Raw genomic sequence first — 23,279 nt, forward strand, 5'->3', positions numbered from 1 at the left:
CCTGATTTTTCTTGCTGACCAGCTTACATCTTCTTTACGAAAAAACCCAAGGAAGACACACTAACCTGCTTAGGCCAAATTTGCAAACGAAATAATATCTATTTTTGCTTTCTGCACCATCTTTTAAAGGGATAGTTCACTTTGAAATTAAAATTTTGATATGTTTTATCTTACCTCAAGGGCATCCAAGATGTAGGTGTCTTTGTATTTTCAATTTTGATATTTTTAGGTCAAACCGTTCTTGTCTGTCAGTCATATAATGGAGGTCTATGGTCACCACCTCAAAGAGCATGCACAGAGAAGTCCAAATTAAACATGATTTAATGACTCGTAAATGTAAGTACACATTGATGGCCTGAGATACAAAACGAGCGGTTTTTGTGAGAAAACGTTTTGACCTCTTCACTCTCAGAAAAAAGGTACAAAAGCTGTCACTGGGGCTGTACCTTTTCAAGAGTTAAACTTTTGTCCATTTTAAGTGCTAATGTGTATGTTTTAGGTGCTAATATGTACATTTTAGGTGTTAATATGTACATTTAGGTGCTAATATGTACATCTTAGGTACTAATATGTAGATTTTAGGTGCTAATTATGTACATTTTAGGTGCTAATATGTCCATTTCAGGCGCTAATATGTACATTTTAGGTGCTAATATGTACATTTTAAGTGTTAGTACGTACATTTTAGGTGCTGATATGTACAATTTAGGTGCTAATATGTCCAATATGTACATCTTAGGTGCTAATATGTACATCTTAGGTACTAATATGTACATTTTAGGTGCTAATATGTACATTTTAAGTGTTAATATGTCCATTTCAGGTGCTAATATGTCCATTTCAGGTGCTAATATGTACATTTTAAGTGTTAATATGTCCATTTCAGGTGCTAATAGGTCCATTTCAGGAGCTAATATGTACATTTTAGGTGCTAATATGTACCACAAAGGTACCAATATGCAGCCTTTGGGTACAAAAGTGTACCTTTTGAAAAGGTACAGCCCCATTGACAGCTTTTGTACCTTTTTTTTCTGAGAGTGTTGTAACCACAGCCATGTCCAAGTGATCTGAGGGCGCGGGTGCTTTGTGGCTGTGGTTACAAGAGGTACTGTAAAAACGATATAAATACTCGTTTCTCACACAAATCGCTTGTTTCGTGTCTTAGGCCATCAATGTGTACTTCCATTTAAATCATTAAATCATGTTTAATTTAGACTTCTCTGTGCATGCTCTTTGAGGTGGTGACCATAGACCTCCATTATGTGACTGACAGACATGAACGGTTTGACCTTAAAATATAAAAATTGAAAATACTGCGGAAACAAAGACACCTACATCTTAGATGCTTTTGAGGTAAACTAAAACATACCAAAAAATAATTTCAAAGTGAACTATCCCTTTAAGTAGCACAACTGTTGTGAACATTAATAATAATAAGATATGTTTCTTTAGCAGCAAAACATTTAAAAAAAATATGAAAATAGAAAACAGACGAAAGATGAGCAGACGAAATGATTGACAGGTTTTCCTCACCTCCTCGTGTGTAGAGGTCAGACCTCTCGTCAGAACCTTCTTGTCTCTATCGGACGCCTACCACACAGACAGCATTTACTCGACAGGAGCCTTACCAGACAGTTTTACCAAAGTATGTGGTGCGCTGTACCTCATCCTGCTCTATGAGCCACTTGCAGTCTTTCTCCTGATGCTGGATGTCACAGTTCATCTCAGCGATTCTGGAGGCCAGAAGATCCCTCTGCGTCTCTGCTTCATGAAGCCTGGAGACCGTGGACTCCTCTTCAACCAGCTGTTGGTGCTTAGGAACAGAGATGCAAGATGTGTTATTGTAGGCCAGGTTGCATCATATTGGTCAGTGGATGTGTTTATTGATGTGCAGATCATGGAGGCTGGAGAGGGTGTAGTATCAGGTAGTGTATCGATGCTCATCAGTCTTAAACTCTCTCTGATCTCTCTCTGATCTAGACCTGCTAGCGGCTTTCCCTGCACCACACATTACACTGCACTTGTTTATTCCAATTGAGCGGCAGACTGGGTAAACAGTCAATAAAACTAGTTCAAAGTAAAACATGCAAAAGTAAAAAAAGGCAGGTTCGTGGCAACAAGTATTGGAGAACTTCTAAGCACCTTCTCTCTCAGAAAACAAACCGTCTATAGTCTCAGCCTCAGAAATCACGTCCAGTGTTGGGCGTGATGCATTACCGCAAATTACGTAATTAGATAACTTTTTTCAAGTAGCTAGTAAAGTAATGCATTACTTTTACCTTTACAGCAACATATCGGAGTTACTTTCTTAAATAAGTAATGCAAGTTACTTTGTGCTCCCATTAATTGCCTGACAGCTCTCCTATCCCCATGTTGAGAGATCTCAGGAGTAAGTGTAGATGTGTGGTTTGGCTATGCAAGACTAGCTATTGTCAAACATTAGCATTGGTAAAACAGTAGCGGTTTTTGCTATATTTCACTTGAAACGGGCCGCGAATGCCCCTCAAAAATCAAGATATATGAGCCAAAAATGTCCCTATTTGAGTTCTTGTTTTTAAAGCAACACCATGGAACTTTTCCTGGTTGGAAACGAAATTGTCCATTACCGCCGTCATAAATAATTTAGCGGTAACACTTTACAATAAGGTTCGTTAGTTAACATTAGTTAACTACATTAGTTAATATGAACTAATAATGAATAGCACATATACAGCATTTGTTAATCTTTGTTAATGTTATTTTCAACATTTATTAATACTTGATTAAAATCTTGTTAACATTAGTTAATGCACCGTGAACTAACATGAACAAACAATGAACAGCTGTATTTTCATGAACTAACATTAACAAAGATGAACAAATGCAGTAACAAATGTATTGCTCATGGTTAGTGCATGTTAGTAAATACATCAACTAATGTTAACTAATGAACCTTATTGTAAAGTGTTACCAATTTAGCCTACCATCACCAGTGTTGGGGAAGTTCGCCTTCTAGTTCAAAGTTCAGTTCACCCATTTTAAAATGAGCTAGTTCAGTTCATATTTCATACTTCAAAAAATGAAATAGTTCATTTATAGTTCTTATTTTTTCCATATGTTGCGAGCTTTTTTTAATTATTATTATTGCCACAGCCCATATACAACAATTATTTTATCGACGGGCAGTTTACACAGAAATATAAGATTTTTCCCCATCCTCACCGACCACGTCATAAAACCCGTTTAAATGACCATACGACGCCTCCTCGCTCGCTGCTTTGTTGACGGTGGCCACGGCGCGACACTGGTGTCTAGTGTTGCCAGATTGGGCGTTTTTTCGCTACATATTAAGGCCCGGTTAGCCGGGTTTTCTCCTGGAAGGCTCAATTGAAACCTGGCACCCTTTGTACGAAGTTAAACTGAGAGAGTGTGGGTTCACAGACACCAGAATGAACGCGTTCACAGTAGAATTTATTAGGCAGTAATACAGTACGTTCAGTTCACGTTCGCCCAAAATATGAACGCGTTCAGGCATAACACTGACCATCGCACACACGCTTGTTGTTTATCCAGCACCGGCTTTGGAATGAATGAGGTCCACAAACAAGTATTGCGTCATCAGAAACGAAGAAAAACGAAATAACCACTATTATAATGCTTGACGTAAAGCAGTCAAATTTTGTAGTTCTTTCTGTGCTCGGGTTACTACCCGAACCCCGAAGTTACATAGTGCCAGTAAAAGTGATCCAGACCCCGTCAGGCTATGGCAGAAGCGCCTTTCACGCTATTATGACTTGATGAACCAGTGATAAGATTTTGGAAACATTATTTTAAGGTATAATATGTTACATAGTGTTGCTTTAATATTTTTATCAGGATATAGAGTGCTGTTTTCCCCAATATCACCATGATTGCAAATGTTATGGTGTTGATTTTACACAACAGTTCAAAAAAACAAGTAGTTAATGCTCAGTTAATACCTATATAATTTTGCAACAAATGCAGAGTAGAACCATTGTGTGTTTTGATGGAATCGTTTAACTGAATTAATGAATGAATGACTCACTGTTTAAGACTTTTTTCTGAAAGTTTCATTTTATATATTTATATCTCGCATCCGCGATTGATCAAATCATAGCTGGGGTCCACCAAGCTTCAATAAATATTGTCCGCACACCCCCAAATGTCAATTGAACAAGACTTTACGAGATCGCTGAGGGGTTGAGAGAGTGACGGAGATTGAATGTTGATTTTGTTTTTGGTCGGGATTGTAATGAGTGGATAGTGGAAGAAGAATAGGTTTATAAATAGAATATTAAGAGTTAACAATAACAGTATTCACAGTCACATTGCATACATTGTTTGTTTGAAACTTGCTTGAAAAGGGCCTCTGAATTGCAAAGGCCTCCTCTGGTGGAAAGTGGCAATGGTTAGCATCCATTTACCAATGTCTGCCTTGCAGCAAATCAGGTACGACAAATGGGTACGAAAACTGTCATGCGTTTCATATGCATGAGCTTAGATGATTAGTTGGCCCTCAACAATTTTCAGATTCCTACACGCTTGTGAAAAGGGACTTAAAGATAAAACTAGTGAAGTGCCTAATGAGGAATGAAATAATATGTATTCTATATGAATATAAATAATATTATGAATATTAATTATTCATATTATTAATAATGAATATGAATTACAAGTGGTATATATATATATATATATATATATATATGTATATATGTGTGTGTGTGTGTTCAGAAATGACATTAAAATATATTAAAATAGAAAACTGTTCAATTAAATTTGAATGATTTGCTAACAATTTCACAATGTTAATTATTTTACTTGATTCTGGATTAAAAAAAAAGCAACCTCAATGAGCAAAAGAGAGTTAAAGTATATCTCAAGAAATCTGTTTCCTGACTCAAAGCTTCCAGTTTGTCCTCATGCTGACCAGGCTAAAAGACCTAGAACAGGCTTCAATTATAAACAGCAGGGTTCAAAACAAAGAAAGAGAGAAAAAAAATAATCTTTTCTATATGAGGACAGTACTGGAATATAATGTCCCATTCTTTCTGCCCTCCAAGCATTCTGGATACAGGGCAAATTGACGATTTAAGGAAATGGTTCAATTTTTAGGGAGCGAGCAACAGCCTTTCTCACATTAAATGGCAAATGGATAACGTGGGCTCAAACCACTTTGTCTGTTATTATTGGAAATGATTGCGGATTACACATAATTATCTGCTGAAGTACCATTCCCCCCCCTTTTTTCCAAACAGAATGATCCAACTTCAAATAAAATATGATTTTAGTGCATTTCTGTGAGTGTATGCAGGATATAAAGCGGAGAATAGACCGACTAATATTATTGCCTACAGTAATTATGAAGGAGGACATGACACAAATTCAAGCAGCAGGGGGTCCTGGGAGCATTTTGTCAGGATTTGTGGTGAGTCTGGTTGGTATTTGGGGTCATGTGAAGGGTATAATCTTAAGTAATAAGTTAATTCCTTGAGTTTATCTAATGCACAAGGACAATATTATTATGGACACAAAAAATATTTGACATCAGAAACAGATTATAATTTATTTATTTTTTTAAATACAGAGCGTGACTTTGTTTAATTCATCCGTTTTTGATTGGATGGAGGCAGATCTGCATGCGAACTTACTGCAGATTGTAAGAAAGGGGCGGGTTTAAGATGACATGATGATTAGAGAAGTCTGGTATATGTCACCAGAGAGAAATTCGTCGTTTAACTGGAAGATTTTGATAAAAAATTATGGTAAAAATAAATAAATAAATAAATAAATAAAATAAAAACAGGAGGATTCGTTGACAGTAAGGTCAATAACATGCATTTAGAACATAGAATGGGTTAATATATATATATATATATATATATATATATATATATATATTTTTATTTTTTTTTTTTTTGCTGACTTAACAACTCTTTAATCAAAATATAAATATACTTGAAACTAAACTGTATGATTGAAAATACAGCTTTTTTTGACAGATGATGATTAAAATCCCTGTACTCATTAAGGGTTTGATTTCAAACTGATCACACAAATCACACATGCATAAAGTCCTACTGTTAAATATGTGAATTTAATGACTTTTTGACCTTGACTTTTATCCGTTTTCCCCTCTTGTGTTGTTCCCCTGCCCTCACCGCTATATAGAGTGTGTCCACATCCCCCTGCAGACTGCAGGTCTTCTCCTGCTGTAGTTTCAGGCTGCTGACGGCCCGGTCTCGGCTGTCCTGGGTCTGCTGGAGCTGTGTGTGTGCGGACCGGAGACTCTCTGAGACGGAGTGCCATCGCTCTTTCCATTCCTTTAGCTCTTTCTCCTTCTGGTCAAATCGTCTCTGTAACTCTGCTGTCAGCTCTTCCTGATGCCTGACCTACACACACATGTACAGGAAGCTTTATACGTGCATGTACAGTGGCAGCAAATATCAATAATAAAACATATCAAACAGAGTACCAATTACTTTAACCCCATGAAGCCTGTATGATATTTGATATGCATATTCCTACAAAATAATCAATATGATCACAACTTTGCTGAAAAAAACTGTTGTACACACTATATCCCTTTGTTTTCAGATTGATAGCTTAAGCTTTTTTAGTAACTAAAAAGTCTTTTAGTATCATTTTAAAACGGTCCACCTTCAGGTCTGTCTTTTTGTTGTGAAATATTTACTGATTTTTATAAAGTAAATGTAAGAATAACTTATATATTTCTATTTCATGATGAACACTTTCTGAACAAAAGCTACTTAGGTTTACAGGATTATCAATACATACTTTTTTTTTAGTAAAATCATGTTAAAATATGAGTATCAAATATGATTCATAAGGATTTTGAGGAATGTTTATTTGTTCATGTCTCAATCCTCATTGTATTGCACTGCATTATTGTTTTAAAACTACACAGCTTTGATCATAAAAATAAGCATTTAAATTAGGGCTGTGCAAAAATTAATTGTGATTAATCGCATCCAAAATAAAAGTCTGTGTTTACATAATATATTTGTGTGTGCTGTATATAATTATTTTGTATATATAAATACCTATGCATGCATGTATATTTTTAAGAATTATTTGCGCTTAAATTCTGTATATATATATATATATATATATATATATATATATACATAATCTATATTATATAAATATAAATATTTTATATATGAATAACACATTTTCTTAAATATATACATGCATGTGTGTGTATTTATATATACAAAATAATTATATACAGCACACACAAATATATTATGTAAACACAGACTTTTATTTTGGATGCGATTAATCGCAATTAATTTTTGCACAGCCCTAATTTAAATATCATCTTACTAAGACGTACTATTGGAAGATATAGTGTGACAACTATGCATTGTATGTACTGTAGGTAATCTGATATACGGTTATAAAGATGTCATTGACTTACATTACAAGATATCAGGATTTTCAAGTTTCAAGTTTGTTAGGTTTTAAATTATACAGGGTTTCCATATGTTTTGACCAATACATTTCCATGACAGAGTGGATTTCTGTCTTCAGATTATTAAAACGTATATATTAGTGCTGTCAAACGAATAAAATATTTAATCGCGATTAATCTAATTAATGTCGTAGTTAACTCGCGATTAATCGCACATTTTTTTTTAGCTATTCTAAATGTCTCTTGATTTCTTTTTCTCACATTATTTTTTCTCATTTGAATGCTCTTATCAACACGGAAAAGTGGATCGGCTTGCTTTGTGCAAATGTTTTTTTTCATTGAAAACAACATTGGCATATAGGCTACTGTGTTCAAATTCAGACAAACATTCTCACTTGGAGCAAATAATCTCTCAATGTAACACTGTCCATCAATAAAAGGGTGAAAGAAATACTGACGAGGTCCTGATATTGACGAGGGGGCGGAGAATTCGCATCATCAGTGTGTGTGTGTGTGTGTGTGTGTGCGCTTGGCAATCAAGTGGTATTTCAGACTGGACGTGCTGCGATGATGATAGCTCAGTTCACGACGACAAAACACACAGATCACTTTGGTCTTGTCAATTGAATCATTTGGCAACTTTTTAGTAAAGTAAAGTTTCCATTCAAAATCTTATTGGCATCTCACGCTCGTCATCCACTCAAAACGTAACGTTAACCAACTATTTGGAAAACGAGTGTGTGCGGCGTGCCTGTTGTTTTGTTTCCGTTCTAGCTAGATCCGTTTGCTCTTTGGTCAACGAAGCAAGAAAAACGTCCTCGTTCGGCACAAGCCATTGAAATTAATGGGTTTCATAGCGAAGCGCCAGGCATGCCGCATCCCTGTTGCAAAAGCATATGAAAAAAAAACCTACAAAGTTTGCTATGCCAAAAAGACCGTTAATCGCGCGATAAAAAAATTGACGCCGTTAAAATGGGTTTATGTTAACGCCGTTAATAACGCGTTTAACTGACAGCCCTACGCTGTTGGAGCTTTGGCCCTGTGTTGACACATTGGTCCATTGTGTTCATGTGGGCAAATCAAATTTGAATCTGGCTTGCAACATTTCCAGAAATCATTCATCTTTGCCACAATTTCCTGTCCTATCTCTCACTGTCTGTACAAATAAAAGTAGCAAAAAGGCCAATACACTGAGCAGAAGACCATACATCACAGCTTCAGCTCCAAATATCCTCATTAATTCTCAGTAAGAACTACTACATTTACATAAACCTTTTAATGAATGTTGCATCACTACGCGACTGACGTCCACACACAGATGAGAAGTGACCTTGTCCATCAGCTCTCAAACACATCTAGAATCTTCAACGAGTCTTCACAGACAGCCTCAAAGGCCCGTACGTATTTTATGAACCGACGGACTCCTGCGGTGAAAGGATCAGCGCATGAAAGTCTATGCGAATGAAATGAGCGTAAGTAAGTGTGAAAATATACTGCGGCGGGCACCTCGGCGGACCCCTCTATTAATCAAGCTGTCCGCGTTGTGTTTGGAAAGTAATCTTGTCCGAGGAGCGGAGGAAAACGCAGCAGTAAGTGGCGGCTGGTCGCACTTTGAAGCAGCTGTTTTACTGAGGTCCCAAAGTGCATGGGGGCCAAAGTGTAAAAACAAGAAAGACTGAGCGCTCCCCTCAGGTTACCCTCCTCACGCTCACACGGGTCCGGCCTACCTAAGGCCAAAAGTATGCTTCCCTTGTCCACTGATGTCCACACACACCATCCGCATGCAGTCCAATTTTTGTGTCTGTACGGACTTGTGTGTGGGAAATAATACACATGTGGAAGTAAATTGAGCGCTTGAAAGGAAAGGTGGACCAAACGCGTCAATGGGTCAAAGGTCAAGGTCAAAGGTTTGTGCGATCAAACCTTAACACTTCCTCTGTGTACTTCGCCATTCAGGGAAAGGATGGATTAGAATGGACAACTAGTCTTCCAATAACAAACTAGTCAGTTGGTGAGGTCGGCTAGTGCTTACTAAAGACCGGATTAGTTAACTAGTTCAAATTGAGTACAGGGACCCTCAGAGGACCGCAAAGGGTTTGGTGGAAAAGTTCAGAAAAAAAATTGTAAAAAATAATTAAATTAGTCACATTCGATGTTTATTATTAGGGCCCAAGCCCTGAAAGGGCGAAGGCCCTATTGTTTTCCTTCCGATTATTAGGGCCCAAGCCCTGAAAGGGCGAAGGCCCTATTGTTTTCCTTCCGATTATTTTTTTTTTTCTTTTATTTTTCTAACGACTATTCGGGCACTTTTGGGGCCCTTAACATGCTCGAAAACTCTTAAAACTTTGCACACGGGTCAGAACCCGCGGCCATCAGAGCCGGGCTGAAGCTGGTACCTGGGCGTGGCAGGGGGGCTCGTCAGCGCCCCCTGGAACGGGGTCCGAACACTTGGTCCATAACTCAAACACGCTTGTATGTAATAATATGAAACTCGGTACACATGTTGCTCTCATCGTTTCATCTATACCTCACACTCTTACTTTTTACCCCAGCCCAACAGGAAGTCGGCTATTGAGGTTTGTTTGTAAAACGCTCGCAATGGAATGTTAAATACTCCTCCTAGAGCTTTGATCCAAGTTCGACGAAACTCAGTCAGCGTGAAGTCAAGACATTGAGGATGAAAGTTTGCGAGGGGATTTTTGATATCTCGAACGGTTTGTCCGTGGCGAGGAAACGAAACTATGGCGAGAAACGTGAAACAGGAAGTGTGTTATAACTTCAGCATACATTAACTGATCTTGATGAAACTTCAGCAGTGTGTTCGCTGTAAGAGGACGATCACATGGATGTGACTATTGTGAGTCAAAGTTATAGCGCCACCAACTGGCAGCAGGAAGTGTGTCACTTTCAAAATGCTTTGATATCACCCTTTTATTTTTACCCGATTTGCTTCAAACTTCATCTGTATAATGTAAACATACGGCAGATGTAGACCTGTGAATGGATTCTTGATATCTTTGAAACTGTTGCCGTGGTGACGCATCAAACTTTACCATTCTTTTAGGATGCTTTTGAGACCCTTAGCATGCTTGAAATTGCATGAAACTCGACAGACAAATCACATTTATTAGCCAGTGGACACGTGCAAAGTTTCAGAAACGGGCGTGGTGAGGGCTCAGTAGCGCCACCTTTTGACAAAAGTGGGGTTGTTAGTTTTATCTACAGTTACAAAAATCGGTATGTATATTGTACTCCTCGAGCCGGACAACTTTCTAATTGACACTCATTAGCTAGGACCCACAGAAAGTCAGATATGTTTGTTTGAATGTAGAGAAAATCTCAGAATTTTGCCAGTGTCTCAGTGTCCCTCTGTGTGAGTGAGGGGCGCCTGTCAGGTTAATTTTAACCCTTTATTTGATGTGTGCGACTTCTCTGGCATTTTCAGGGGCCTTAACATCCTCGAAAACTCTTGAAACTTTGCACACGGGTCAGAACCCATGGCCATCAGAGCCGGGCTGAAGCTGGTAACCGGGCGTGGCAGGGCGGCTCGACAGCGCCCCCTGGACTGGGATTCGAACATTTGTCCATAAATCAAACACACTTGCATGAATTAATATGAAACTCGGTACAATTATAGATCACATCAGGCCAAACAACTTTCATGCTCTAAGTTTTATGACAGTTCAAATGAAAGTTATTTATGAATTATGAATTATGGGTTGTTTGAATAATTGTCCTAGCAGAAATACATCAAATCACAATGCATGTGTTTACCAATCACAACCAAACTCGGTGTGCATGAAGTCAAGACATTGAGGATGCTCAATTCCGGACGGATTTTTGATATCTCGAACGGTCTGGCCGTGGCGAGGAAATGAATTTTATGACTAAAAAAGGACACATAAAGTGTGTTATAACTTTGCTCAATTTACCTACAGTTACAAAACTTACCACGTATATTGTTCTCGTCAAGCCGATCAACTTTCCAATTTAAAGTCATTCGCTCTGAGCAACAGAAAGTCAGATATTGTAGTTTGAATGGATTTATTTCCCCTGCGATTCTCTCTCTCTCTCTCTCTCTCTCTCTCTGTGTGTGTGTGTGTGTGTGGGTGTTTGTGTGTGTGTGGGGAGGGGAGGGCTGTTGTCTGTGTTTATGTGTGTGTGTGTGGCTGGCTGTGATTTTTCCTTCAAGTCCTTGTCTCTAAGTCCTTGTCTTTTTGCATAACAATTTTGCATAACAATATTTTTAAATGACAAAATAGGCATATAACCCCCATCTTTTAAATGTATAGATTGCTTTAAATAAAAGTAAGATTGTATTTGTAATTGAAGTTGAATGAATTTAAAATTCATGCGCTATATTTCATTCAATATATTTGTTTTCCTTAAGATTTTAAAACACTAACTTCATTCTTATCTGAATTACAAATATTTGTTTCTGTATAAAATAATACTCTGACTAAAAACACATTTGATGTTTTTTTTTTGGTATTTTTATTTACATGTATTTATGTGTGTGTGTGTGTGTGTGTGTGTGTGTGTGTGTGTGTGTAAAGTGCAGGTTTTTTTTAGATAAAGTAGAATTTCTATAACTATGTGTTGAACTAATAAATCACTCTTGTGTGTGTTAAACACAATCTACTTAATACAGACAACTTCATTATAAAGATAAATAACAAATCCAAAAAATATATGATTATAATCTATGACAAAAAAAGCCATTACAAACTATATTATTGGAAAATACACATTGCTCTTTGTATTGTTGTAAAATATTCATGAAAAACAAGATAACAAAAATCAAAAAGATAAATTATTTTAGATATAGCCATGTTTTAAATGTATAGCAGATATGTTAATTGAGGCAGCAACATACAAATTTTCTAGAACAACATGGACCTGGATAGCTGGTTTTTATGGAGGACAGTGAAGAGGAAGAGGGTGCAAATCAAACAGCTCATTCTCAGACTACACAGCAAACAGCTTAAGTTTTTAGTGCTTTGTTTGAGGTTTTTAGTGCTCTGTCCTATCTATTATCAACATATAATAGATGGAACAGAACAAGAAAGGCAATTAATAATCTGTCATTGCGTCACTGCATTATGATATGAAAGGCTCAGTACAGTGTGGCACAAAACGCTTATGCGCATCCCGAGTGGAGAATGATGCGCTTAAAGCCACATGGAGTTACAGCGCACAGCGCATCGAGTCCACATTGATGCAAGCTCTACAATACACTTCTTTTTGATAGTCAAAGCGGGGGTTACGTTTTTACACGTCGTACAGAATAACCCTAAAGGCACCAAGGTGGCGATGCCACCGGCTTTATATTAAATATAAACATAGCTGTGAGCAGCGATAAAGGGCCAAAGCCGGCGGTACCACCATCCCGGTGCCTTTGGGTAACTAAAGGCATCGGGGTTGCGGTGCCACCGGCTTGGGCCCGCAATCGCTGCTCGCAGCTATATTTTTTTTTTTTTCTTTTATTTTTCTAACGACTATTCGGGCAATTTTGGGGCCCTTAACATGCTCGAAAACTCTTGAAACTTTGCACACGGGTCAGAACCCGCGGCCATCAGAGCCGGGCTGAAGCTGGTACCCGGGCGTGGCAGGGTGGCTCGTCAGCGCCCCCTGGAACGTGGTCCGAACACTTGGTCCATAACTCAAACACGCTTGTATGTAATAATATGAAACTCGGTACACATGTTGATCTCATCGTTTCATCTATACCTCGCGCTCTTACTTTTTACCCCAGCCCAACAGGAAGTCGGCTATTGAGGTTTGTTTGTAAAACGCTCGCAATGGAATGTCAAATACTCCTCCTAGAGCTTTGATCCAAATTCGACGAAATTTCGGTCAGCGTGAAGTCAAGACATTGAAGATGAAAGTTTGCGAGGGGATTTTTGATATCTCGAACGGTTTGGCCGTGGCGAGGAAACGAAATTATGGCGAGAAATGTGAAACAGAAAGTGTGTCATAACTTCAGCATACATCAACCGATCTTGATGAAACTTCAGCAGTGTGTTCGCTGTAAGAGGACGATCACATGGATGTGACTATTGTGAGTCAAAGTTATAGCGCCACCATCTGGCAGCAGGAAGTGTGTCATTTTCAAAATGTTTTGAAATCACCCTCTAATTTTTAGTCGATTTGCTTCAAACTTAATCTGTATACTGCAAATACACAGCAGATGAAGACCTGTGAATGGATTCTTGATATCTTTGAAACTGTTGCCATGGCAACGCATCAAACTTAACCATTCTTTTAGGATGCTTTTGAGACCCTTAGCATGCTTTAAATTGCATGAAACTCGACAGACACATAACATTTATTAGCCAGTAGACACGTGCAAAGTTTCAGAAACGGGCGTGGTGAGGGATCAGTAGCGCCACCTTTTGAAAAAAGTGGGGTTGTTAGTTTTATCTACAGTTACAAAAATTGGTATGTATATTGTACTCCTCGAGCCGGACAACTTTCTAATTGACACTCATTAGCTAGGACCCACAGAAAGTCAGATATGTTTGTTTGAATGTAGAGAAAATCTCAGAATTTTGCCAGTCTCTCAGTGTCTCCCTGCGTGAGTGAGAGGAGGGGCGCCTGTCAGGTTAATTTTAACCCTTTATTTGCTGTGTGCGACTTCTCTGGCATTTTCGCGGGCCTTAACATCCTCGAAAACTCTTGAAACTTTGCACACGGGTCAGAACCCATGGCCATCAGGGCCGGGCTGAAGCTGGTAACCGGGCGTGGCAGGGCGGCTCGACAGCGCCCCCTGGACTGGGATTCGAACATTTGTCCATAAATCAAACACACTTGCATGAATTAATATGAAACTCGGTACAATTATAGATCACATCAGGCCAAACAACTTTCGTGCTCTAAGTTTTATGACAGTTCAAATGGAAGTTATTTATGAATTATGAATTATGGGTTGTTTGAATAATTGTCCTAGGAGAAATACATCAAATTACAACGCATGTGTTTACCAATCACAACCAAACTCGGTGTGCATGAAGTCAAGACATTGAGGATGCTCAATTCCGGACGGATTTTTGATATCTCGAACGGTCTGGCCGTGGCGAGGAAATGAATTTTATGACTAAAAAAGGACACATAAAGTGTGTTATAACTTTGCTCAATTTACCTACAGTTACAAAACTTACCACGTATATTGTTCTCGTCAAGCCGATCAACTTTCCAATTTAAAGTCATTCGCTCTGAGCAACAGAAAGTCAGATATTGTAGTTTGAATGGATTTATTTCCCCTGCGATTCTCTCTCTCTCTCTCTCTCTCTCTCTCTCTCTCTCTCTCTCTCTCTCTCTGTGTGTGTGTGTGTGTGTGGGTGGGTGTGTGTGTCTGTGTGGGGAGGGGAGGGCTGTTGTCTGTGTTTATGTGTGTGTGTGTGTGGCTGGCTGTGATTTTTCCTACAAGTCCTTGTCTCTAAGTCCTTGTCTTTTTGCATAACAATTTCGCATAACAATATTTTTAAATGACAAAATAGGCATATAACCCCCATCTTTTAAATGTATAGTTTGCTTTAAATAAAAGTAAGATTGTATTTGTAATTGAAGTTGAATGAATTTAAAATTCATGTGCTATATTTCAATATATTTGTTTTCCTTAAGATTTTAAAACACTAACTTCATTCTTTTCTGAATTACAAATATTTGTTTCTGTATAAAATAATAGTCTGACTAAAAACACATTTGATGTTTTTTTTTTTATTTACATGTATTTGTGTGTGTGTGTGTGTGTGTGTGTGTGTGTGTGTGTGTGTGTGTAAAGTGCAGGGTTTTTTTTAGATAAAGTAGAATTTCTATAACTATGTGTTGAACTAATAAATCACTCTTGTGTGTGTTAAACACAATCTACTTAATACAGACAACTTCATTATAAAGATAAATAACAAATCCAAAAAATATATGATTAAAATCTATTACAAAAAAGCCATTAAAAACTATATTAATGGAAAATACACATTGCTCTTTGTATTGTTGTAAAATATTCATGAAAAACAAGATAACAAAAATCAAAAAGATAAATTATTTTAGATATAGCCATGTTTTAAATGTATAGCAGAGATGTTAATTGAGGCAGCAACATACAAACTTTCTAGAACAACATGGACCTGGATAGCTGGTTTTTATGGAGGACAGTGAAGAGGAAGAGGGTGCAAATCAAACAGCTCATTCTCAGACTACACAGCAAACAGCTTAAGTTTTTAGTGCTTTGTTTGAGGTTTTTAGTGCTCTGTCCTATCTATTATCAACATATAATAGATGGAACAGAACAAGAAAGCCAATTAATAATCTGTCATTGCGTCACTGCATTATGATAGAAAGGCTCAGTACAGTGTGGCACAAAACGCTTATGCGCATCCCGAGTGGAGAATGATGCGCTTAAAGCCACATGGACTTACAGCGCACAGCGCATCGAGTCCGCATTGATACAAGCTCTACAATACACTTCTTTTTGATAGTCAAAGCGGGGGTTACGTTTTTACACGTCGTACAGAATAACCCTAAAGGCACCAAGGTGGCGGTGCCACCGGATTTATATTAAATATAAATATAGCTGTGAGCAGCGATAAAGGGCCAAAGCCGGCGGTACCACCATCCCGGTGCCTTTGGGTAACTAAAGGCATCGGGGTTGCGGTGCCACCGGCTTGGGCCCGCAATCGCTGCTCGCAGCTATATTTATTATTATTACTACATCTTCATGAATTTTCAAACTGGTGTCCAGTAAAGTTTGAAAAGGTTGTTAGGGGGGATCAACAGAAAATATATTCTGAGAAAAATAAATATATATATAAAAATGTATATTTATTCATTAATAAATATATATAAAATATATAAATATGATTCATTTATATATAAATAAATTCAGTATTACAAATTGATTATTATTTTATTCATTCTTCTTTCTAAAGACTGATCAGAAATTATGAAATTAACCATAATTATTTTATTGACAGCTATACTGTAGTTTCTTTTGGGGTTTGTATATTAAACAGGGGTAAAAAGTATTTATTTATTTATAAAAAAAAAAATATATATATATGGCAACACTTTATTATACAGTATAATTACAGTGTAATTATGCATTTACATACTGAGTAAAGTTAAGTAACTACATGTACTTACAAGGGTTAGGAATAGGGTCTGGTTTAGGATTATAAATTATATTAACTACATGTAACATGTTACATGGACACTGCAAAATAAAGTAAAATAAATTATACATATAGTATTTAAAATTAAAATATATAGTTATATGGTATAAAATATGTAGTTGATATATAAAATATAGTTTCCTTGATATTTTAGGAAGGGGGTCCTCATTATAAGATAATCATTATATTTGGGGTTTAGGAGCATCAACAAAGCTTGAAAACCTCTATTAAAGCTACAATATGTACGATTTTTGTAATAAAATATCCAAAAATCACTTGTGATATATTTCCTGCAGTTATGTACTTACAATATCGTCCAAAGATTTTTAATTTGAGAGAAATTCCAATTTTAAATTGTTCACTTGTCGCCTGTCAATGACGCAATATCCGCGTTATCCCTGGTTTCCGCTCGTACTGCCATAGTAACCATGGCGACAGACGTGGACAACTGCGTTACGTCTAACGGCACGCTCACGCTGTTGTGGTTTCGTTCAAACATTATGGACCATGGCAAGCAGACTTTGGGACAAAAGGAGAACTAAAACGAGGATCAATTTTAGCGTAGCGTTTCCGAGATGCCGAGAGCTCCACGACTTGACAGAGACGCCACTCTTGTATGTACTTTATTAGACAGATGAGCTAATGTACATAAAACTAATCAATGTTACATAGCTCAACATTATGAAATTTTAGAATATGCTCAGTATGTTATTCTAGACAAACTAACACATATAATAACATTATAACTTTCAACACACTCAAATGTAGTTTAGTGTAGAGCAAGTGAAACAGCGCTGCGTTACCTCACAAATTTAATTCGTCAAATAAACTGACCTGTGTGAGTATTAATTCAGCATTTGCGTGTAGTTCGGTAGAATGAAATGTCCTTATTCCTTTATATCCGCGGGACTCGCGTCGCGTGTGGGACCGATATCTTTCTCATTAGCAATCATGCCCTACTTCATACCACAGTCAACAGCCTTCGGCACGACGACAAGTTCCTTAATTCCGCTTGTGCGTCATCAACCTACGTCTTTGTTATTGTAAGAGGTTAGCGACCCCTAGTGGCGAAAAAATTACATATTATAGTTTTAACTTGGAAAATGTGTCGTTTTGTACCTCAGTTTTTATCAGAGCATCTTTTCAATAGTGGCCTGTTGAGCGTGACTGGCGTTAACTAGAGATCTGGCCTCTGCAGCACATTAATATTACATCTCATTTTAGGGCCAGTCATAATATTAGACGTTTTTTTGAGCGGAGCCATCACTGACGATTGTATAGGCGTGTGTGTGGGGTCTCTGTGTTAAAAACACGTGCTGTCGCAGCTCTAATTCAAATTATGGCAAGGTTATGACTGGCACTTAACTGCGGTGAGGAAGACATTGCTTAGAAGCTAATAGGCAGTGGATTGTTGAGAGACCTTGTCCTTGAGTTGATCTTCTCTCAGTCGTTTCAGCTCCTCGGCCTTTACACAATCCTGCAGCAAGAGAGAGGGAGAGATGAAGAGAACAAAGAGGTGCTGAGGGATGAATGCAAAAGAACAAAAGCTAAAGAAAGTAAAGAAAACGCACAGTGTGTCCAAGAGAAGATGATCTATCTGACCTCTGCTGTTTAGATACACTGCAGGAAAATGTAACAGTGGCTTTTTGTTGTATTGTCTCCACTATCGTTCTTCTTTTGAAGAGAAAAACACACGCGAGGTCTGATAAGACTACAAGTTGTGGGTTAATTTAAATCATGTTTAATTTGGACTTCTCTGTGCATGCCCTTTGAGGTGGTGACCATAGACCTCCATTATATGACTGACAGACACGAACGGTTTGACCTAAAAATATCCAAATTGAAAATACTGTGGAAACAAAGACACCTACATCTTGGATGCCGTTGAGGTAGCTAAAACATATCAAAAATATATTTCAAAGTGAACTATCCCTTTAAAGTGCGAACATTTTGGACTCATTGTAAAAATTCAGTGCATTAATTGCAGTGACTAAATAACTGATTATATTTATTATGCATACATATAAAAAATACAATTGTTATGCTTATAAATGTAAAATCTGGTGTTTCATTTGTTGTAAATATTCCACAAATGTACATTGTCCCTACAGCTAAATATGTGGCTTCAGCATATGTTATAAGGTAGCATAATTAAAATTTAAAGGAGTATTTTAAAACTATTTTAGTTCAATTTAAAAAAAAAAAAAAAAAACTTTTGCCGATAATTTACTCACCAAGATGTCCATGTCTTTCTTTCTTCAGTCGAAAAGAAATTAAGGTTTTTGATGAAAACATTCCAGGATTTTTCTCCATATAACGTACTTCATTGGGAACCAAACGGTTCAAGGTCCCAATGAGAGTTTAAGTGCAGCTTCAAAGGGCTTTAAACGATTTCAGACGATGAAAAAGGGTCTTATCTAGCGAAACGATCGCTCATTTAAAAAATACATAAAAAAGTTTAAGTTTTATAACCTCAAATGCTCGCCTTGCTCTGTTCTGTGATGAGCGTTCGTGACTCTCCTGTTCGAACTCGTTCATCAAAATGAACGAATCTTTTTTCGAGTCATGACTCGAAGGTTCCTAGATAAGACCCGCATTCATCGTCTGGTGTCGTTTAAAGCCCTTTGAAGCTACACTGAAACTCTCATTTGGTTCCCATTGAAGTCCATTATATGGAGAAAATCCTGGAATGTTTTCATGAAAAACCTTAATTTCTTTTTAACTGAAGAAAGAATGACATGGACATCTTGGATGACATGGGGGTGAGTAAATTATCAGCAAAAGTTGTTTTAAAAGTGAACTACTCCTTTAATTATAATAGACAACGATGATTCATTGTGCAACGAATCATAATCAAATCAAAAACTTAAATCATTACTAAATTTGATCTTTTCTTCCAATATAATTTGACTATGAGAGAAAGACAACTTCAGACCTGAGATAGTCTTGATTGATTCTAGACGTTACTGAAAGCAAACTCTCAACAGGTGCTTGAAATGGCATTGAGTTCCAGTGTTGAGAACACTTGTAGCATAAAAACACTCAATCTTAGGTTAGAAGGTCATACTGAGAAATCAGACAACAAAGTATGATCCCTGAGCTTCCTCTCAACCAGTGTATTAACAATACCAACGCAACAGATGTTCAGAGCTCAGGTGAGCATAAAGCAACATGTCAATGTGGCGAAGTGTTCTATCAAGGGTGCGAGGGCACAGCAAGAGACTCAAGGATTTCAGAGACCTTCTGAGACCCTTTTACTTTGAAAAAAGAATAAAAATACCAAAGAAAGAATTATGAACTTGGAGGTACATGCTTACGTTTCCGCATAAAAGTGCATGCGAGCGGCTATTAAGAAGTGGTTTGCTGACCTCTCTCTCCTTTTCAAGCAGTGCCAGTGTCTTGTCAACCTCTCTTTGGAGTTCATCAATCTGCAGCACTTTCAGCCGATGCTCCTCTTCCTACACACACACACACACACACACACGAAAAAAGGCAACTGAAGGTGAGACGCACAGGGAGGAAAGACTTCGTTAAAAGTGTCAAGTGGATGCCTTTGCATAATGCATATCACACCTTTGAGATGATCCATTAGCAGGTTGTGGTGTTGGAGCCGCTAAATAAGCTGACTTGACTCCATAGGAAAGAAACAATATCCTCCCCTCCTTTCTTTACGAGTGGACAGTGGATGAACAATCAAAGCCCGGGTGGATTCAGATTAGCCCTAGTCATGAAGGGACCTTTAACCCCCGTCGCCGCCCCCCCCCCATCCATTCCTTCTACCCAGACATTGATTTATAATTTTAATATCTCTAATTTCCACCGCAGCGGCGCTTTCCAAATGTCATTTTCCAATTTGTGTCAAACCGCGTGACCATTTTTCTTAATACGGCTTATGACAATCTCAGCGGCAGGGCGGATATGCAATTCAGATGGAGTGTCGTACAGGCACGGACGTAGCCGCCGCGGCCTGTTTGTGTGTTCATCATTATCAACGGCTCGACGTTTAGGGAGGGGGGCAGCAGTCTGTTTACGGCGGAAGAAAAATTGGGTTTGCTGAGCAAAATGGCTGCAGGGGACGAAAATAATATCCCGCCGTAAATCTGGTAATTACGCCTACAGTAATAAGAGTTACGACGACGGTAATGATAATCTATTAAAATATGCATCAACAGAGCCGGGAATGGAATGTGGGGTTGGGGCTGGTGGTCGTTATATGAATATTTATGATAATTAAAACAAGGCTTCCACCTTTTGGGCAGCGAGGACCACACGTGTCTACAGTTATTAACATTGTAAATCTAGCAACTTTTTTTATAATGTGTTTTTATAACACTCTTTCTGCTATGCGAGCGTTTCTAATACAACAATGCAGATTTGACATCGTTCTCTCTTCTGGCCACTACAATCAATCTCTCAAAAATTGTCTTTTGTAAAGTCATAGAAATGCTACTGTGGTATTTTGAATGATATTTGGGGCCGAATAAATCAAGTAGTTATGTTTTATATTCCCCTACTCTTATAAATCATTATAGTTTAAATATATTACACTGGTATGCCTGAGTTTAATGAAAACCACAAAAACATTCTATTTAGTAAAAGCAGCTTTCAAAATGTCTCCTCTGGTTGGGAGATGGTTTACACTTACAGGTTACTTCATCTCAGTCAGTAACAAACAGTAGAGGAGGGACCATAGAGTGTAAATTAAATATGTGACGTCACCCGTATGTTCACGAAGAGCATTTTGGAAGCCTAAAGAGGGTGGAGCCGGCCGTCGGCATGTTGGCAGCGCGTCACTCAAAGATAACAAAGAGGCGGGACGTGGGTGGAGCTGAGGTCCCTGGTTGACAGCAGACAAACGGCTAGTAGACAGCAGTTGCAAGTGGCCATGACTTTAATTATGCAGACCTTTAAGGCTTAATATAATTTAAATGGATGAGTTATACAAAAATGAACCCCCCTCACAGTTGTCATGAAGGGCAAAATTGCTGTAAAGTTGAACATATTAACATGGGTTTGTGACTGTCCTGTTCGAACTTGATTTTGTTCGTTGAATCAACCAAATGACTCGAAAAAAGATTTGTTCATTTTGATGAACGAGTTCGAACAGGAGAGTCACGAACGCTCATCACAGAACAGAGCGAGCCAACCATTTGTGGTTATAAAACTTAAACTTTTTAATTTATTTTGGAAATGGCCGATCGTTTTGCTTGATAAGACCCTTATTCGTCGTCTGGAATCGTTTAAAGGAATCGTTTGGACCTTGAACTGTTTGGTTCCCAATGAAGTGCATTATATGGAGAAAATCCTGGAATGTTTTCATGAAAAACCTTAATTTCTTTTCGACTGAAGAAAGAAAGACATGGACTGTTCACCAGTATACAAGTTCACCCTTAAGTTGAAGTTCAACTTATTGATGACTCTGATAACACTTGAAATGTGAAAAAAAATGGGTTAAAGGAGTAGTTCACTTTTTAAAAAAACTTTTGCTGATAATTTACTCACCCTCATGTCATTCAAGATGTCCATGTCTTTCTTTTTTCAGTCAAAAAGAAATTAAAGTTTTAGATGAAAACGTTCCAGGATTTTTCTCCATATAATGGACTTCAATGGGAACCAAACGGTTCAAGGTCTGAATGAGAGTTTCAGTGCAGTTTCAAAGGGCTTTAAACGATTCCAGACAATGAATAAGGGTCTTATCTAGCGAAACAATCGGTCACTTCAAAAATAAATAAAACGTTTTATAAGCACAAATGCTCGCCTTGCTCTGTTCGTGACTCTCCTGTTCGAACTCGTTCATCAAAATGAACGAATCTTTTTTCGAGTCATTTGGTTTATTCATAAATAAACTTTTTTATTTATTTTTGAAATGACCCTTATTCATCGTCTGAAGCTGCACTTAAACTCTTTATACCTTGAACCGTTTGGTACCCAATGAAGTCCATTATATGGAGAAAAATCCTGGAATGTTTTCATCAAAAAACTTAATTTCTTTTCGACTGAAGAAAGAAAGACATGGACATCTTGGATGACATGGGGGTGAGTAAATTATCAGCAAAAGTTTTTTGAAAAGTGAACTACTTCTTTAATGGGAGGAAAGATTACCCTGATGGTGGCGCTGTGGAGCTCCTCTCTGACGCTGTTGAGCTGCTCCTGAAGGGAAGATCTCTCTTCTCTCGCAGTCAGCTCCTCTCGTGCCCTCTGAAGCCCACATGATTCCTGGAGTTAGACACACAAACACACGGGTCATTTAAACGTTAGCACTAAAAAACTGATTCCATGACACCTCGTTTTGATCATATTCGGCCCTCATGGCAGTCCACACATACAGTAAAGGCCGTCAGGAGTGCAGTTCACCTCTACTGACCTCTACCTTCAGCCTTCATGTGGCTATTGACCCATGCTGACTGAGTCTTGCTTCTCATAAGAAAAAAAAGTTAAAAATAAAAGGAACAAGTTGTCGGAAATGAAATTTCAATTCATCCAGTCCCTTTATACACTGGTGCAAGAGCTGGCGAGGAGAGCAGGAGGATCAATAGTGTTTAGACAGCAGAGCAGATTTTCTAAGAGCCGAATCAATAGGAAGGAGAGAGGGAAAAATACCTTGGCTTTTCTTTGGGTGTTGCAGTAAATACGAACAAATCAGTGGCCTCAGGCTAAATGGATTGACCAGC

At 37.9% G+C, this 23,279-nt stretch overlaps 1 protein-coding gene across 1 annotated transcript in view; it reads right to left on the reverse strand.

The window, feature by feature from the left end:
- The window catches only part of pmfbp1 (polyamine modulated factor 1 binding protein 1), a 300,111-nt gene that overhangs the window by 111,587 nt on the left and 165,245 nt on the right, over positions 1-23,279 (reverse strand). Inside the window, exons 8-13 of the mRNA XM_089119591.1 lie at positions 22,711-22,824; positions 19,977-20,066; positions 18,029-18,085; positions 6,162-6,392; positions 1,664-1,813; positions 1,534-1,590 (exon numbers count right to left, since the gene is read on the reverse strand). Coding sequence (XP_088975717.1) covers positions 1,534-1,590; positions 1,664-1,813; positions 6,162-6,392; positions 18,029-18,085; positions 19,977-20,066; positions 22,711-22,824 — 699 coding nt within the window. The remainder of the gene's footprint in view (positions 1-1,533; positions 1,591-1,663; positions 1,814-6,161; positions 6,393-18,028; positions 18,086-19,976; positions 20,067-22,710; positions 22,825-23,279) is intronic.

Source organism: Pimephales promelas, chromosome 1 (genome assembly GCF_988280905.1).
Source record: "Pimephales promelas chromosome 1, fPimPro1.hap1.1, whole genome shotgun sequence".
NCBI lineage: Eukaryota > Metazoa > Chordata > Actinopteri > Cypriniformes > Leuciscidae > Pimephales > Pimephales promelas.